Here is an 18,011-nt window from a genome sequence, read left to right as displayed (position 1 = left end):
CTGAATCTCAACTTTTTTCAGTTTGGGGGACTAAGGGTCTTCTTGCTATTTCTGAGCCTTTTTTTTCCTGAATCTTGTTGGTTTGGGTTTTTCTGGGCTGAATCTTGGTGGTTTGGGAGGTTTTTATGGACACAGGATGCCTGGTGAGTTCTAGAGATGGACTTGGGCAGGAGGAACCCCCAAGCCAACGCGCTCAACCCTTGTTTTCCCCCCATCAGGATTTGTCCTTCCCAAAGCTTGGGCGGATGGAGGAGGAGGCTGCGAGGAAGAGGAAGATGCCTTGGGCCCCCCAGGCAGGTGAGGAGGAAGTCAGTGTCCCATTGGGCGGGTGTTGTGCTGGCTCTGTCAGCCGAGCATGGCCCCGGCTGCAGGACAACCCCGCTGGCGCCGCCGTCCTGCCGGGGCCGGAGTTGGGGGGATGTCCTTGGCCTTCCCTGTGGGCCGGAGGCAAATCCCCTGCCTGTCCTTCTTGCTTCCTGCCCCAGGCCCCGAGCTGAGGACGGAGAGCCCGGAGGACAAATCCCCCCGTGAGACCCTGGTGGGAGAGGCCGTTTTGAAGGGCTCCCCGGCACAGGAAGGCAGTGGGGAGGAAAAGGGCCGGAGATCCCCCCGCAGGAGGGGCTCCAAAGCCAGCCCAGGGTACTCTGAGGAGGAAAGAGCCAGCCTGTGCCAGGAAGGCGGCCGGAGCTTGAGGCGGAGCTGCGAGCTGGTGGTCCCTGATCAGCCTCCCAGCAGGGAGAAGCTGTTCAAGTGCTTGGAATGTGGGAAGAGCTTCACCCACAGCTCTAGCCTAATCCGCCACCAGAAAATCCACACTGGGGAATGGCCCTACTCATGTGGGGAATGTGGGAAAAGCTTCAGGAACAGCTCCAACCTGATCCAGCACCAGCACATCCACACTGGGGAACGGCCCTACACATGTGGAGAATGTGGGAAGAGCTTCAGCCGGAGCTCTACCCTCTCCACCCACAAGCGCACCCACACTGGGAAACGGCCCTATGCGTGTGGGGAATGTGGGAAGGGCTTCTGGCACAACTCCAGCCTCCACATCCACCAGCGCATCCACACCGGGGAACGACCCTACAAGTGCTTGCAATGTGGGAAGGGGTTTCAGACCAGCTCCACTCTCCTCGTGCACCAGCGGACACACACGGATGAGAGGCCCTTCCGCTGCACTGACTGCGGGAAGGGCTTCAAGCAGAACTCCCACCTCGTCACCCACCGGCACATCCACACAGGGGAGAGGCCCTACAAGTGTGGGGAGTGTGGGAAGAGCTTTACCCAGAACTCTACCTTGACCCAACACCAACGGACCCACCAGTAAGGGAAGCCCTACCAGTGCCCCGACTGCGGGAAGAGCTTCGGCCGCTGCTTCCACCCCGATGAACCCCTTGATGGTGAGACAACCCCTGGAGTCCAGTGACTGTCAGTCCATCCCTTTCGACCACAAAGGGCCAGTCCCCTTTCCCAGGGGCAGTTTCTTCCAACAGAACCCTTCTTGGGGGCTTTGCGGAGATTCCTGCCTTGGCTGGGGACCCCCCAAGGTCACTGCTGGAGGTTGAGAGCAGAGATCTCCCCACGAGCGTTGGTCTGGGGGAGTTCCATCCATCTCTAATTAAGAATTATTGCTTTTGTGCCAACTTGAGTAGAATTGCTTCAACAATTGCTTTAGTGTAGAGCACTGTCCTGTCTTATCCTGTACTCCTGGTAGTTTTAGTGTTTCTATTGTGCAGTAAATAATTGTGATGAAGATCTTTTGTCTGATCATTTGTAACCCTAAATAATTCATTTCTATAAATAGATTTTATTTTCCATAATTAAAACCTGGGGGACAAAACTGTTTCAGTCACACCTCTGTAGTTCCTCTAAACTGAAGCTGTTGTCATAATGCAAGGCTGAGATTGGATCCTGCAGTCCCCAGCACCGCACAGGAAGTTGGGAGCTCAGGGGGGTCACCCCCCTTTGCCAACCCCGCTGTGCCGAATGACCCCCATGGGACTGTCACACCTCCCCTGTGATATCACATACTTGTTGTGACATCAAGGCTCCTCTGTGACATCACATCAATCCTATGACATCACATCTCCCCTGTGACATCACAGCCAGTCACATCCAGATCCATCCCAATGTTGGGGGTGTGTGTGAGACAGGCAGAACCACAAATGCCGTCACAGCCCAGAGCAGTCAGTGTGGGGCTGTGCTTGCTGCTGCAGAGACCCCCAGGGAACAAACCCAGGCACTAGTTTGAGGGGCTGTGTGTGTGTCCCTAAGGAGGACACTTGCCTTATTATTGCTTATTATTTGTAATATCTTGCAGATCTATCACACAACACCTAAGGATGGATTCTATAGAATATGTGCCAGAGATATTTGGGTTGGGTCTGGCTGAGCTGCAGTTCAGTTCCCCACAGCAGCCCTCCCAGGGCTGGGCTTGGCATTGGCAGCTGGAAGGGGGTTGAGAACACCCCAGTGTTTTGGCCACTGCTGAGCACAGCACCAACCCTGGGACATTCCTTCCTTAGCTGAGGGCAAGAGCCTGGCAGGGGACCCAAGTAGGCCAGCTGAGCCCAACTGACCCAAGGGACATTGCAGACCATGGGAGGTCAGCTCAGCTCTAAAAGCTGAGGCAGGGAGCAGGAGGGGGGCATTCATTGTCTGATGGCTGCCTGCTGAGGAACCGTCCCGCGGACCCAAGCCCTGCTCCTCGGGAGTGGCCGACCATGGCTGCTCATGGGAAGCAGAGAACAAACCCTGCTGTCTTTTGATTCTGCGTGTTCAAGCATTGCTTTACTTTTTGCTTTAAATAAACTGCCTTATCTCAACCCACAAGTTGGGTTTTTTTCCCACCTTACTCTCTCCCCTGTCCTGCTGGGAAGGGGACTGATAGAGCAGCTGGGAGGGCACTTGGTGTCCAGCCAAAGTCAACCCACCACACACCTGAACCCTTCCAGAGACTCCACCACCTCCCTGGGCTACTTGTTCCAATGCCTGAACACTCCCTCAGTGGAAAAAGGTTTCTTTAATATCTAATATGAACCTTGCCAATGCAATTTAAGGCCATTAAAGAATCATAGAATAGATTAGGTTGGAAAAGACCTGCAAGATCATCAAGTCCAACCCCTGATCCAACTCCAGTTACTATATCATGGCACTAAGGGCCACGTCCAATCTCTTTTTAAAAACCTCCAGGGATGGTGAATCCACCACCTCTCTGGGTAGGCCGTTCCAATGCCTGATAACCCTCTCTGTAAAGAATTTCTTCCTAACATCTAACCTAAACCTCCCCTGGCAGAGCTTGAGCCCATGTCCCCTTGTCCTATTGTTGGTTGCCTGGGAGAAGAGACCAACCCCCGCCTGGCTATAATCTCCCTTCAGGTAGTTGAAGAGAGTGATGAGGTCGCCTCTAAGCCTTCTCTTCTCCAGACTGAACAACCCCAGCTCCCTCAGCCTCTCCTCATAGGACTTGTGCTCAAGTCCCTTCAGCAGCCTCGTTGCTCTTCTCTGGACCCGCTCCAGCACCTCAATATCCTTCCTGAACTGAGGGATTTTCCTGCTTTGACAGTGTTTTGAGACAGTTCATTGTGCCCTTCAAGTCCTTCCATGTGCACACACACACAGAGCAGTCTCACCAGTGTCTGGCCCTCCAAAGAACACAAGCCCTGATGATTTGTAGCTCCCACTCCAGTGGTTGGCACTTGGACCTCCCTCCGTACCCAGAGCTCAGAGCTCCCTTGTACCAGAAAGTTTAAAGAGATTGTGCCTCATTCTGCCAAGACAACCCTTGGAAAAAAGTGTCCCTCTGTGTTTCCTGGGATAAGAGCACTCTATTGTCATCTTCCAAAACCTTGGAGAGGACCCAGAGATCTCCCAGGAAGCAATTTGGGGCCTCAAGCACATGACCTGTATATAGAGGCTGAGGACTCAGGGGTCAGTGGTGTGAAGATTGAGGACAGTAGAGGAGTAGCCTGAGAGGTCTGGAAGGGGATGTGAGAGCTGGTGGAGCTTTTCTTCCTGTCAGAAAACAGCCTAAGAAAGAACTAGTGCCACCAAGGGCAGCTGGGGTGGCCTAGACTGGTGACAAGAAGCAAGAAATTTCCCTCTGAGGTCAGTGTTGTGGTGCAATATGTCACAAAGAAGGAGTGTGGATGAGCCCAAGGCTTTGTGTGTGCAGGAAGAGCCAGGGAGGACGCAGAGATGTCAGTGCAGGAAGGTGCCAGCCAGGTGGGGCAGCCGGGGGGATGACGACAGCCTGCAGGGAAAGGGGCAGGGCATGGACACCGTAGGACAGCCTGGGCTGGAGAGGAGACAGGGATGGGGAGAAGCTGAAAGGCCCTGACAGAGCCACCTTCTGCAGGCCTTTGGCCAGGGCTGCTGTCTGTGCCCCTGATGCCAGGAGGAGGGGAGTGCCCCTTGCAGCCCTGGGGCCTCATGGCCTCCTTGTCCCTGCTCAGCAGCCTGGCAGGTGCCACCCCATGGGCCTGCCCTTGGCATTGCACATCCCACATCCCAGTGCCCCAGGAAGAGCCCTGAGGAATGAGGCAGGGACAGGATCTGCCTTCCCAGGGGCTGGGGGTCAGGGCTTGGTCCTCTGGGTTAAGGAAACAAGTCAATGTTTATTCAGCATCAGAGCCACCTTTCCCTTGCTTGTCCATCCTTGTCATCACTGTCTGCAGTCTTCTGATCTAACTGGAATCTGGGGACACGTTCTCAGTTGTGTCCCTCAGTGAGACTCATTAGCACTACAAGTAACTTCAGTGTTTCAATCTCATTTTGACTTCTTGAGAAGTTGTTTGAACTTCTTCTCAGGGAATGAGTCTCATGTAAACAACATCAAACCTCCCAAGGGTCACTAAATGCCTGGGGCTGTTGCTGTGCTGCTGAGCTGGGCCGGGCTCCTGGCACACAGGGAGCTCCTGGCAAGCAAGAAGAGCTTCAAAGAGACAGCTCTGCTGGTGAGCAGCTCCTCTGCACAGCCCAGCAGGGCTGAGGGCACTGCCTGCAGCACCAGGGGCAGGGGAGTGAGACAGAGAGAAGTTAAAGGCTGTCAGATGTAGAATGATGCTGAGACCTCACTGGGGGAGAATTTTAACAGATCTTGGCACAGGAAGTGTGTTTATACAGGGCAATGGGACTGCAGCTTTTGGAGGCATCTGGTAAAGCTGGCACTGCCCATCAACTACAGATTCTGTAAGTGCAACTCTGAGACTATCTGGAGTGTAGAGGAGGAGGACATGCTCAGAGCTTCAGCTCCCTCTCAGAATATTTCCAAGACAAAGATTTTTATAAGCTTAAAAAAATTTCCTGAGATTATGTTTCCAGTTTCCTACTCTTGAGGAATGGGAGGGATAAATCATTAAGAAAGTATTAATTTTGACAGGTCCCTGAGACATCTGAACTGTGAGTGCTCAGTAGGTCTATCTGAGCTTCCTAATGGGCTTTCAGCCACTGCTCTGCCTGTGGGCAGCACCAGCATCACCTCTGCTAGACCCATCAGGACTAGTCTGAGATGTCATTTTTGCACTTGCAAACGGAATATGACCCCTACCAGTGCAGCCTGTGGTACTGGGGAAGGAGCTGAGTCTGCTTAAATCAAATGCCATCATAAGGACACTTGGCTGTCTCCCTGAGGTTTCCTTTCAAGCTGTTAATTTCCCTCCAGGTTGGAAATCTGTCCCTAAACAGCTCCTTGTTATGTGAAACCCCTGTACAGAAGCACAATGATGCTAAAACAGTGAAAATGCTGTTCAGTAGGGACCCAGCACTGGAGCTGAAGGAAGATCTAGGAAATCAAAAGGCTGTCTGTGTGTGACATAGGGAGTGTCTGTAGAATACAGCTTTGACTTTGTTTAGATAAGTCCACGCTATCTGGCCTCTTACTGTCTTCTTCTCCTGTGTTGAAAACAAAAAAACAGAGGCATCAAATGTCCAACAGCAGCTCCCTCACCCAGTTTCTCCTCCTGGCATTTGCAGACAGGCGGGAGCTGCAGCTCCTGCACTTCTGGCTCTTCCTGGCCATCTCCCTGGCTGCCCTCCTGGCCAACAGTCTCATCCTCAGCGCCGTAGCCTGTGACCACCACCTGCACACCCCCATGGGCTTCTTCCTGCTCAACCTCTCCCTCACAGACCTGGGCTGCATCTGCACCACTGTCCCCAAAGCCATGCACAATTCCCTCCAGAACACCACAACCATCTCCTACATGGGATGTGCTGCACAGGTCTTTTTCTTTTATTTCTTCATGTCGGCAGAGTTTTCCCTCCTCACCATCATGTGCTACGACCGCTACGTTGCCATCTGCAAACCCCTGCACTACGGGACCCTCCTGGGCAGCAGAGCTTGTGCCCACATGGCAGCAGCTGCCTGGGCCACTGCGTTTCTCCATACTCTGCTGCACACAGCCAATACATTTTCCCTGCCCCTGTGCCAGGGCAATGCTCTGGGCCAGTTCTTCTGTGAAATCCCTGCCATCCACAAGCTCTCCTGCTCACACTCAGGCTACCTCAGGGAAATTTGGCTCATTGTGGTTAGTGTCTGTTTAGTGTTTGGTTGTTTTGTTTTCATTGTTTTCTCCTATGTGCAGATCTTCAGGGCTGTGCTGAGGATCCCCTCTCAGCAGGGAAGGCACAAAGCCTTTTCCACGTGCCTCCCTCACCTGGCTGTGCTCTCCCTGTTTGTCAGCACTGCAACATTTTCCGACCTGAAGCCCTCCTCCATCTCCTCCCCATCCCTGGACCTTGTGGTGGCAATTCTGTACTCAGTATTACCTCCAGCACTGAACCCCCTCATCTATAGCCTCAGGAACCAGGAGCTCAAGGATGCCCTGAGAAAAATGATGACTAGATGCTTTTCAAGAGCAATAACCTGCCTGTTTTCTTCTGCACGACAGTCATTGTGTAACCCTTTACTGGCCCAGCCTGCCTTCTAAAGCTTTTGAGAGTGGTGGTGGTGGGGATTTCCTACATTTTTTTTTTAATCTTTTGATGTTGTTAACACAGAAATTTATTCTTCATCTCATACCTAATTCACTCTTTACCTCTTTGTTTTGACCCACAATTGTGTAAATGAGGAATCATTCTCTGTGTGCACTTAAACAAAATAAATATTCCTTTGTCTTCTTTGTCAAACATTCTGTCTTTGTTATTCTGTACATGAGGAATCACAATCTCTGAGTAGAATAAAGGACTTGAATTCTTTTTCTTTGAATGCAGATTCTCGCTGCAAGAACTTCCCTGAAGCTGGAGGGCAGTGTCTGTGTGCGGAGGAGAAGGGGTAAAGAGTCCTGGTACAGGAGCACTGCCAGGGAGCAGCAGCTCTTGGCCTTTTCAGAGATGCTGTTTTTCCACTGCCTCCCTCTCCTTTCTGCTCCTTGCCCAAGGCCTGAGTGCTCTGGCAGCTCAATCCCTGCTCTGTGTCAGTCCTGTGACCATGGGCAGGGACAGGCCCTGGGCACTGCTGGGACAGAGCTGGGCTCCTTAACATCATTTCCATCAGGAAAGGGGATCCCCCTGGGCAGTTCCTGAAGACTTTGTTCTTTTTGAAAGGTTGGTGTAAAGAACAAGGCCAAGGAATAGACTCTGCAAAGTCTCACTGCTTTGCTTCTTTCCCCATTCAGTCCCTGCAGTGAGAGAAGCGACTCACTGGGGTACTTGAGGGACTGAGGGCTGGTTCAGATGTTCTGTGCTGGTGGCCAGTGGCAAATGGTCTCCAAGTCACCTGCCTGGGGCTCTGCAGCTTGTGAGGGCTCTGATGGCAGGTGAGGACTTGTCTGTAGGAACTCAGGAAGTGCAGGAGAGCACAGAGGATCTGCAGGGACAGCCCGTCCCATCCAGTCAGCAGGGAATGGAGCCCTGGAGCAGAATCCTGCCCAGGGTGGAGTCACCAGAGATCAAGTACTAAATCTGCCTGTGAACTAGTAAAGGAGAGTTCTGCAACCCCAGGGGACACAGCAGGAACAGAGAAAGGACTCTGGCCAGTGACTCGTCTGACCCACAGTGAACTCCCCTTGTGCCTCCCCAGTTCAGGGAGGGCTGTACCAGAGCCAGGGGTGGGCTTTCCAGGAGGGTGTCCTGAAGAACTCTCCAGCCCACAGGCTGCATGGAGTGGAGCCCTGCCCTGCCCTTTGTGCCATTGGAAACAGCCCATGGTCCTGCCCAGCCTTGTTCTTGGCTACTGAGCCTTCCAGGACTATGGCAGAGGGTGGAGAGGAGAGATCCCCATCCTGCTGGGTCTGCTCCCCACCCTGACCAGCATGGCCAGTGCAGGGTCAGCCCAGGGTGCCACAGCCCCTCCCTGTGCAGAGCAGCACCTCCAGCTCAGGGCCCTGCAGGGATCCCAGGCTGGGATCTGCAACTGGCCAAGGCAGCCTGGACACACTGACCTGGGCAAAGGGATGTCCCTGGAGAAGAGCAAGGCAGCATTTCTGGGCCTGCAGAGAGGAATCCCTGACACAGAGACACCTCTTTCTGCAGCCCCCCTGGGGACAGGCTGCTCTGTCCCTGGGCCAGGACTCTGGGCTGGGCTGGGCAGAGGGGCTGGCACTGAGGGGCACAGTCAGGCTGTGCTGGGCATCTCCTGGAGGTGACACCAGGGCTCCTGCAGTTTCCATAACCTCCATTTCCTCCTGCCATGCTGAGTGTCCAGCCCCTGAGCTGATGGGGATGCTGAGACTCCTCTCTGTGCCCCAGGAGCTGCTGTGCCCTTCAGAGGGGCTGGAGCTGTGGGGGGAGTGCCCAGAGCTCTGCAGCACCCTGGGCTGGGCACTGCTGTGGGGCCAGAGCAGACTGGGCTGCTCCACCCGTTGACCTCTATAATGAAATCACTTCTAATTTTCTCCTGAAGAACCATGAGGATATGTGTTGTGTCCTGAGCACTAGACTGCAACTCTGTGAAAATAGAAAAGGTTTTGGTGTCAGAGATGTTGATAAGGCTGGGCAGTGTCACTGGAAGACCTCTCCCAAAGACTTGGAAAGGCCAGAGCCATCCCAGAGCTTCCTGGGGCCTTGGGAAAGGCAGACATGGAACCAGTCTGCAAACAGGGCTCAAGGAGGGTTGGGAGAGTTCCAGGCTGGTCAGGCTCAGCAGGGAAGGGGATAGGGCAAGTCCTTCTGCAGCCATTCCCAGGCATTGGAAGGACAAGGCAGGGATTGCAGAACCCCTGTGGGAGGGCATAGAGGATGTTGTGTGCCCAGACTTCATCAAGGCCCCTGACATGGTGTCCTGTGGTCTCCTTATGGCCAGACTGGTGAGAGCTGGACTGAAGAAGTAGAAGATGTGGTGGGTGGGAAGTTGGCTGAATGAAGAGGGTCAAATAAAATCCATGGTACAAAGTCCTCTTGGCAGCAACTTCCTGGTGAAATCCCTCAGTGACCAGCCCTTGAACACCACTAGAGAACATCTTTATTATCTCTCTGTACAATGGGACAAAATGTATTTTCAAGTCCTTTGTGGTTGATGCCAAATTTCAGGGAGCCCTTGAGCAACCTGTCCTGGTTTAAAGACACATTTTGGGGCAGGAACTCCAATAAAATGAATTCACTCCCCTTTTATTCCACACCAGTGCAAGGAGACAAAATACAAGGAGGTATAAGTAAAAACAATAAGAGTTTACTGACAAGAAATAGAGCAGCAAAACCAGCAATACCAACAGAAGAGTTCAAAGCAACAGCAGAGAGAGAAATTGTCTCCTCTCTACCCATCTGCCCCAACACCCTTTTGTAAACAGATAAAACCAGAGATCAACATGTACCTCCCTTCTCCCTTTTCCCCCTGAATGAACAAAGTATGAAAATTAAACCAGGGGAAAGAGGGGGCAAAGCAAAATGTGAAAAAGTCTCTGGTCTGAGATCAGTTGTGCTGCCCAAGAACACGCTGACTCCAGAGGTGTCCAAGCGGGGCAGAGCCGGCGACTCCGGTCCGTGTGGTGGCGGGGGGGAGGCAGCGGCTCTCCTTGATTCCATGGAGTTCTGGGGAGGCACAGTGGCCCCTTGGTTCCATGAGGCTCTGAAATGTCTCATAGTTCCTTTTGTTCCAAAGAGACCCCGCATGTCACAATGGTCCCTTGGTTCCATGAGATTCCACAGTGTCCCTGCATTCCTTTGGTTCCATGAGGCCCTGCAGTGTCACGGTGCCACTTGATTCCATGACATTACAAAGAATCAGAATGGTCCCTTGATTTAAGGCCAACTGCACATGGGGCTGCCTTGGGGGGAGTGTGGGCACCCAGACAAGGGAGTTGTCACCCCCCTGGACTCAGCCCTGGGGTCACCACATGTGGACTGGTCGGTCTGTCTGTGAGGTTCCCCATTCTGGAGGAATGAGGAAGAACTGGAGAGGGTCTAGAGGAGATCTGACAGGATGGAGCTTTTGTTCATATTGGAAATAGAATGAAATCTCCACAAAGAGTAGCATGGAAGGTTCAGATTGAAGGTGAGGAAAAAGAAATGTCACTGAAAGAGGACCCTTGTGCTGCAAGAGCTCACCCGGAGGGAGTCAGGATCAGCCCATGGCTTTGTGTTCCAGGGAACAGCCAGAGCTGGTGCAGAGACATCAGGGAGGGTCTAGAAATGCTGCTGGGAGGGGGTGGGAAAGCAGGAGGGGTGTGTGCAGCCTGCAAGGCCAGAGCAGCAGCAGGGCCAGGGCAGGACAGCCTGCAGGAGAGATGGCCAAGGGCTCTGGCAGGGCTGCAAGGCCCAAAGGCACCCAGGCCTTTGTCCCCTTGCCTCTGGCAGCTGCCTCTGCCACTCAGGCCACCACAAGCAACTTTCCTGGCAGGTTCTGCCCTTGGTTTCTGCCTCGCCCCTCCCTCAGGAGCCTGAGGTTGCCAGTTTTGGGCCTTTGTTGTTGCTCCCCCTCCCATCCCAGTGCCCCCCAAACAGCCCTGAGCCAGCCGGGAGGGACAGGATCTGCTGGGCCAGGGCCTGGGGCTCAGGCCTTGGCCTTTGTGCTCCACAAAACCAAGGCAGGCTTTGCTCAGCATTGCAGGGGCCTGCCCAGAGCCTTTGTCTGCCTGCACTCCTGGCCTCCAAGGAGCTGCTCCAAGGAGTCCCTGGGGAGGCTTTGTCAGGGCCTGCCCTCAGTGGGGCCCAGCAATGCTTCAAGGCACTTGGACTTTGGCTTCTGACTTCTTCAGCAGCTGCTTCAATCTTCTCTCAGTACCTCAGGATCATGGGCTGGGCTGCAAACACACCGTGGGGCTCATTAAATTCCAGAAATCCCTCAGGATCTCTTTGTCTTCCTTTAATTGTCTTCAAGGCAATTTCAAAACAAGTCTTCCAAGTTTGTACTTTTTTTGTTTTAATTCAATTATAGATATATTTTAGTTCAAAGGAGAGGTGATAGAGGTGTTTTCCAAGTGGTCTTCATGCTGAGTGTCTCCTCAGGAGATCCACACTGACCCTGGATGATCAACATTTCTCCTCACTCCCTAGCCTCACCAGTTCTGACATGACCCATCTTGGACTGACAGCTGATGCAACTCCAAACACACTGTGGGACCCATTAAAACACCGGAAAACAAATTTTTTTCATTCCTTTAATTGTCTTCAAGTCTTCAAGACTTCTAGAGCTAATTGGAGTTGTTTTGTAGTTTAGCTAATGAAGAAGATTTTAAAGTGGACATCATGAAAAATACATTTTTTTTGATGAAAGAGAATTATTTACACAGAGACTTGGGATGCAAGAGGGTCAGGGCAGGAAGGATTTGGATCCAAAGACAAGGGGGCAAAAGACATTAGTAGCATTTAATCATTGACCAATTGAACAGTTATCAGGTGATTCAATAGCATTTGCTGCAATTTTAACAGTGACTGAATTATAGATTCCCAATAACAACATTCCCACCACAGTCAATTCACACCCACACCCAGGCAGAGATGTGTGGACACATCAAGAGCTGGGTGTGGAAAGATCCCTCTCTCAAATTCTCCTTGTTGTCAGGGAAACTCTCTCCCAAATCCCTTTGTGTTTGCCAACAGACAAGGGTCACAGCTGGAGGAGTGTTTGTTGAGGGGGGTCAGAATTGTCCTGGGCACCAGCGACGGTCTTTGGAGTGTTGCAAACTGGAGGGTTCCCGAGCTGGGAGAGGCTGCCAGAGGTGTCCCACTGAGAGGGAGGTGCTGGGGAGCTGCCAGGGCCTCCCTCAGCCCCGCTGGTTGTGGGCTCTCAAGGGGACTGGCTTTAGTTATCTGCTGAATTTCCATCCTGGTGTCAGGAATGACTGGAGTTTCCACAGTATTTGGAAATTCCATCCGAACAGTTCCATTTTGGTTATGATTCAGGCAGGGAATGTTTCAAGGTTTTCAGGGGATGACTCATTATCCTGTGTTCCCCAACTGCTCTTACACCCATCCCAGTCAGCTGGATGGTTTATTGACAATGTGTCCCGAGGGGCGGCACCTCCGATGCCATAGAAACCCCTCCCCCGGATTAGGAAACCTTTGGAATTCAGGAGGTGTTCCAGCGGAGCATGAAAATGAACAGCAATTTTCCTAAAGCCCAGACCCCAGCAGAACAAAGCCAGGCCCCCTCAGTGTCAGAGCAAAGGTCCCCCATCCCTGTGTCCCTGTGGCCGCTGAGGCGGCAGCGCAGGCCCGAGGCGGTGCCGGGTCCCGGTGCAGCCGGGGCAGAGCGGCGGCTGCGCGAGCGGCAACCCCGGCGGTGAGTGCGGCAGCCCCGTGGGAGCGGCGGCTCCGGGCACAGACGCCGGCGGCAGCCGCTGTGGCTCCTGGAACCGAGTGGCCATTGGGACACTGCAGGGCCTCCTGGAATCCAGGGGCCGGTGGGACACTGGGGAGCCTCTTGGAGCCAAGGGAAGCCTGGGATATTCTGGAACATTGTGGAATCAAGGAGCCATTGTGACACTGCAGGGAGTCAAGGAAGCAAAAGAAACAAGAGACACTGTGGAACCTCATGGAACCAAGGGTCCATTGTGACATTGCAAGGCCTCATGGAGCCAAAAGAACCCTGACAGTTTTTGCAACCTCATGGAATCAAGGGGTCATTTCTGGCAGGATAATACCTAAAAACTGGTCAGAGAATGCAAACAATGCACACTCTCTGTGTTGAGTTACTGCTGGTGTCAAGGTGCTGTTTTTAATGTTGAATTATGCTAAACCCAAAATGCTTCATGAAACTTCAAACACACATCCTGCTTTTTGAAACAAGATTTGACAGAGAAGCTGCTCCCTGGCCTGCAATTATGTCTGGCAGTCAAACCCTTGATAACTATAAAAGCTCCGTCCAACTGTCATGGGGCAGATTCTTCCCCAGACTTCCTTGAAGTGTGTGGAGCTTTTGCCATGAAGTAGGGACAGCTCTTCATGGTCACTGCCCAGGAGTTAAGTGAAAGAGAGGGAACTACCCCTTGTCACTGTGGGGTGAGTTACCTCAAACTCTGCTTCAGGATTGTTTCTTTTTGCTGGCTTTGATCCAATTGCTTTAATAGAATGACTTTGACAGACTGCGCTGTCCTATCTTACACTATACTGCTAGGAGGTTTTGGCTTTTATACTGTGAAGTAAATAATTGTCTTTAAGGTCTTTTGTCTGTTCACTTGTCTGATCAATTGTCTATTCATTTGTCATAATAAATCATTCATTTTATAGAAATATTTCTGATTTGCCATCACAAAAACCTTCAGGACAAAGTGATTGAATCACACCTCTGTAATTCCTTCAATTGAAACCAAAATCTGAGCCTGAGATTGGATCCAGCCACCCCCAGGCTCCTCTCTGAGAAGGAATTTAGAAAGCAAGGGGGTCCTTTGTGCACCTCGTAGCTCAACGAGACGGCTTCTGCCATCAACTTTGTCTAAGCCTTCCACCCCCCAGCCCCAAGCCATGACACAGGGGCATGTCTTGTGCATGCAGTGCAAACATGGACTCCTGAGCTGGTCATTTGCTGTCCCTCCTTGGAGGGAAGAACAAGCCCAATGGCCTGGGGTGAGAGGCCAGTGCTGGGAGCGGCGCTGGCTGTGCCAGGGCACTGCTGGGTGCCCCCACCCTGAGCACTGCCACCCTTGTGCTGGTCACTGCTGTTTTCCTCTGCAGGGCGTTGTGTTGGGCACATCCTGGAGAGCAAAGTGGAAAGCAGATGGAAGCTTTGAGGCCCTGGCCTGAGGAGATGCCCCTGCAGGATGGCAGTGCTGCTGCAGAGGTCAGCTCTGTGCCAGCAGTGCCCGTGGCTGTCCCTGCCTGCAGTCCCTGGACAGTCCTGCAGCAGGACTGGGACCGACTGCCAGAGCACTGAGGCCTCCAACAACACAGGGCTCTGCAGGACAGTGTGGAAGGGAAGGGAGAGGAGGCCAGGCAGGAGAAGGGCTGCTGCTCCCTGGCAGTGCTGCTCTGCTGGGACTCTTTTCTGGCCCAGCTCTGCACAGAGGCACCGAGCCTGCAGGTGCAGAGAAGTCAGAGAGGAAAGATGTCAGGCAAACAAGTCAATGCAGAGTTCTTTATTTGGTTGAAGCACACAGTGAGTACAATTCCCAATCTGTACACCTTCCGGGCCAGGCTAGAAAGGCAAAAACTGAATTGAAAATGGTGTTTATATATAAAAAGATATTTATATATATCTTTATAGATATAATTATAGATATAAAGATTTTTTGATGTGAACAAATTCTCACAAAAATAACACTCCTATCAGAAGTAAAAAATAGAGAAGGTATGGTGGGACTTTAATGAAGTCCATAACAGGATTGGCCTTTAATGAGGTACATAACATGCAGAGGAAGGAGAGTTTATTGCTTCCGAAAAACAGCCAGTTATCAGTTTCCTCAAGGCATCCTTGAGCTCCTGGTTCCTCAGGCTGTAGATGAAGGGGTTCAATGCTGGAGGAACCACCGAGTACAGAACTGACAGGGCCAGATCCAGGGATGGGGAGGAGATGGAGGGAGGCTTCAGGAAGGCAATGAATAATGTGCTGACAAACAGGGAGACCACGGCCAGGTGAGGGAGGCACGTGGAAAAGGCTTTGTGCCGTCCCTGCTGAGAGGGGATCCTCAGCACAGCCCTGAAGATCTGCACATAGGAGAACACAATGAAAACAAAACAACTAAACATTAAACAGGCAATAACCACAGTGAGCCCACGTTCCCTGAGGTAGCCAGAGTGTGAGCAGGAGAGCTTGAGGATGGCAGGGATTTCACAGAAGAACTGGCCCAGGGCATTGCCCTGGCACAGGGGCAGGGAAAATGTATTGGCTGTGTGCAGCAGAGCAATGAGAAAGCCAGTGGCCCAGGCAGCTGCTGCCATGTGGGCACAAGCTCTGCTGCCCAGGAGGGTCCCGTAGTGCAGGGGTTTGCAGATGGCAACGTAGCGGTCATAGCACATGATGGTGAGAAGGTAATACTCTGCTGAGATGAAAAAGGCAAAGAAAAAGAGCTGTGCAGCACATCCCATGTAGGAGATGGTTGTGGTGTCCCAGAGGGAATTGTCCATGGCTTTGGGGACAGTGGTGCAGATGCAGCCCAGGTCTGTGAGGGAGAGGTTGAGCAGGAAGAAGCCCATGGGGGTGTGCAGGTGGTGGTCACAGGCTACTGCGCTGAGGATGAGGCCGTTGGCCAGGAGGGCAGCCAGGGAGATGGCCAGGAAGAGCCAGAAGTGCAGGAGCTGCAGCTCCCGCCTGTCTGCAAATGCCAGGAGGAGGAACTGTGGCATGGAGCTGCTGTTGGGCATTTGCTGTTCCTTAGGACAGGTCTGTTCGGAAAAGGAAAGCACAGGGAACAATTAAGACAGCCCCCTCTCAGCAAAGCCAGTGCATTTTTCAGAGAAATCCCCTCCAAGTCAAGGCATTTCTTTTCCCTGGTTTGTGCTCTCTGAGGGTGCTGTGAGGAGCTGGAGCTCTGGCCATGTGCTGCCAAGGACTCAGCCATCCAAGCCACTGTCCTTGCCCACAGCCCTTCTGCCCCAGCTCTGGGAGAACTGGCTGAGAGCTGCCCCTGGCAGGCAGCAGAGTCCCTGCCCAGCACAGCACCCTGGGCTGCAGGACCCTGCTCTGCCCCACAGCCCTGGGCACCCCTGGCTGCACCCCCGGCTTCACAGCTCTTCCAAAGTGACCCAAAACAGCCCCTGCTCACCCATCCCATCAGCTGGGGCTGGGCCAGCTTTAGGAGATGCCTCCAGGAGCTGCCCCTGTACTGCCCTGCAGTCACAGACTCACCCTGTGCAGCCCTGCCAAGATTCCTCCTGCAGGGAGCTCTCAGCCCTCCTGCCAGTGCTGAGCCCCTTGAAGCTCTGTCTGTGCCCTGCTGGTGTCCCTGAGCCACCCTGGCAGGGCCCTCAGCCCTGCTGGGCTGTGCAGAGGAGCTGCTCACCAGCAGAGCTGTCTCTTTGAAGCTCTTCTTGCTTGCCAGGAGCTCCCTGTGTGCCAGGAGCCCGGCCCAGCTCAGCAGCACAGCAACAGCCCCAGGCATTTCATGACCCTCAGAGGGGTTTGATGTTGTTTACATGAGACTCAGTCCCTGAGAGGAAGTTCAAACAACTTTTCAAGAAGTCAAAGTGAGATGGAAACACTAAAGTTTCCTGTAGTGCTAATGAGTCTCTTTGAGGGACACAACTGAGAACGTGTCCCCAGGTTCCAGTTAGAGCAGAAAAGTGCAGACAGTGATGACAAGGATGGACAAGCAAGGGAAAGGTGGCTCTGATGCTGAGGAAAACTAGACTTGTTTCCTTAATCCACCAGGCCAAGCCCTGACCCTCAGCCCCTGGGAAGGCAGATGCTGTCCCTGCCTCATTCCTCAGGGCTCTTCCTGGGGCACTGGGATGTGGGATGTGCAATGCCAAGGGCAGGACCATGGGGTGGCACCTGCCAGGCTGCTGAGCAGGGACAAGGAGGCCATGAGGTCCCAGGGCTGCAAGGGGCACTCCCCTCCTCCTGGCATCAGGGGCACAGACAGCAGCCATGGCCAAAGGCCTGCAGAAGGTGGCTCTGGCAGGGCCTTTCAGCTTCTCCCCATCCCTGTCTCCTCTCCAGCCCAGGCTGTCCTACGGTGTCCATGCCCTGCCCCTTTCCCTGCAGGCTGTTGTCATCCCCCCGGCTGCCCCACCTGGCTGGCACCTTCCTGCACTGACATCTCTGCGTCCTCCCTGGCTCTTCCTGCACACACAAAGCCTTGGGCTCATCCAGACTCTTTCTGGGTGACGTGTTCCAGCACAGCATTTTCCATGGAGTGAAATTCCTTTTTCCTCATGTGTTCCAGGGGGAATTTATGCTGATACTTTTGGTCTGTGTTTGGCCCTGCCACCTGTGAAAGCTTTGCTCTTTCCCTGCCAAGTTATGGGAAAACAAGCACTGATAAGCGGGAAAGTTGTCCTTGAGAGCTTTTTGTATAAACTGTTTAAATTGGTGTTCTATGATTGGTTACTTTTCCGTCAAGGGCATTTGGAGGAGAAAGTGATGATGAAGTGAGGAAGGCTCGACCCCAGACTCAATTAAGATAGACCCCCAAAACACTCTGCGCATGCGTGTGTGGATTTCCGAAGTTCTCACGCGTGCACAGAAGAGATGCACTGACATAACCGGGAGGTGGGACTGAGGGCCTCTGGTGGGGCAGTGCTGGCCACACCTGGGGAGGTTGTGGTCTCTCAATTAATTGTTTAAAAAGCAGATAGTGCTTCCTTGGCGAGAGCTAGTTTACTTCAAGGACAACGTTACCTTTTGGCACTTGCCAGCTTGTTAACTTACTGACTCTCCGAGGATGCCGCTTCTGCTCTGGGTAATTATAGGTATGCTAGGTTGGCAACAGCTGGGTAACTGGGGAGATCGTGCTGGGGGCTTATTCCTCTCCTCGTTCCTCCCTTTTGGGTTTGTTCATTTTCTTGGCCACCTTTTTGTAATAAATATTGTTTTTTTCTGTTGAACTAGCAACGGTGTCCGTTTTTCGTGTCTGTATATCTCAGACCTTTTCCCTGATAAAGTAACCCCTCCCCGATACACTCATGTCTACTTGGGACCTCCCCAGCTGCACTTGGCATTAATTCTTTCTTTCTCATGCTCTTTTCTGCTCTGACAAAAGGAT

At 52.8% G+C, this 18,011-nt stretch overlaps 2 protein-coding genes and 1 pseudogene across 2 annotated transcripts; 2 read left to right on the top strand and 1 right to left on the bottom strand.

Moving 5' to 3' along the window:
* Positions 1 to 18,011, top strand: part of LOC135405017 (zinc finger protein 11-like) — a 269,730-nt pseudogene that overhangs the window by 82,058 nt on the left and 169,661 nt on the right.
* Positions 5,922 to 6,923, top strand: LOC135404656 (olfactory receptor 14I1-like). The gene has a single exon (XM_064639390.1). It carries the CDS (start codon positions 5,922 to 5,924, stop codon positions 6,921 to 6,923), a length of 1,002 nt encoding a protein of 333 aa, XP_064495460.1.
* On the bottom strand, positions 14,698 to 15,669 carry LOC135404655 (olfactory receptor 14A16-like). Its single transcript, XM_064639389.1, has one exon. The coding sequence runs from the start codon at positions 15,667 to 15,669 to the stop codon at positions 14,698 to 14,700; it is 972 nt and encodes a 323-aa protein (XP_064495459.1).

Source organism: Pseudopipra pipra, chromosome W, assembly GCF_036250125.1.
Source record: "Pseudopipra pipra isolate bDixPip1 chromosome W, bDixPip1.hap1, whole genome shotgun sequence".
Classification (NCBI taxonomy): domain Eukaryota; kingdom Metazoa; phylum Chordata; class Aves; order Passeriformes; family Pipridae; genus Pseudopipra; species Pseudopipra pipra.
The sequence above is the reverse complement of the archived record's forward strand: the minus strand, read 5'-3'. Positions and strand labels throughout refer to the sequence as shown.

Bases quoted from the DNA above. Each gene is read 5' to 3' on its own strand.
- LOC135404656 (XM_064639390.1), top strand. From the start codon at position 5,922: ATGTCCAACAGCAGCTCCCTCACCCAGTTTCTCCTCCTGGCATTTGCA.
- LOC135404655 (XM_064639389.1), bottom strand. From the start codon at position 15,669: ATGCCCAACAGCAGCTCCATGCCACAGTTCCTCCTCCTGGCATTTGCA.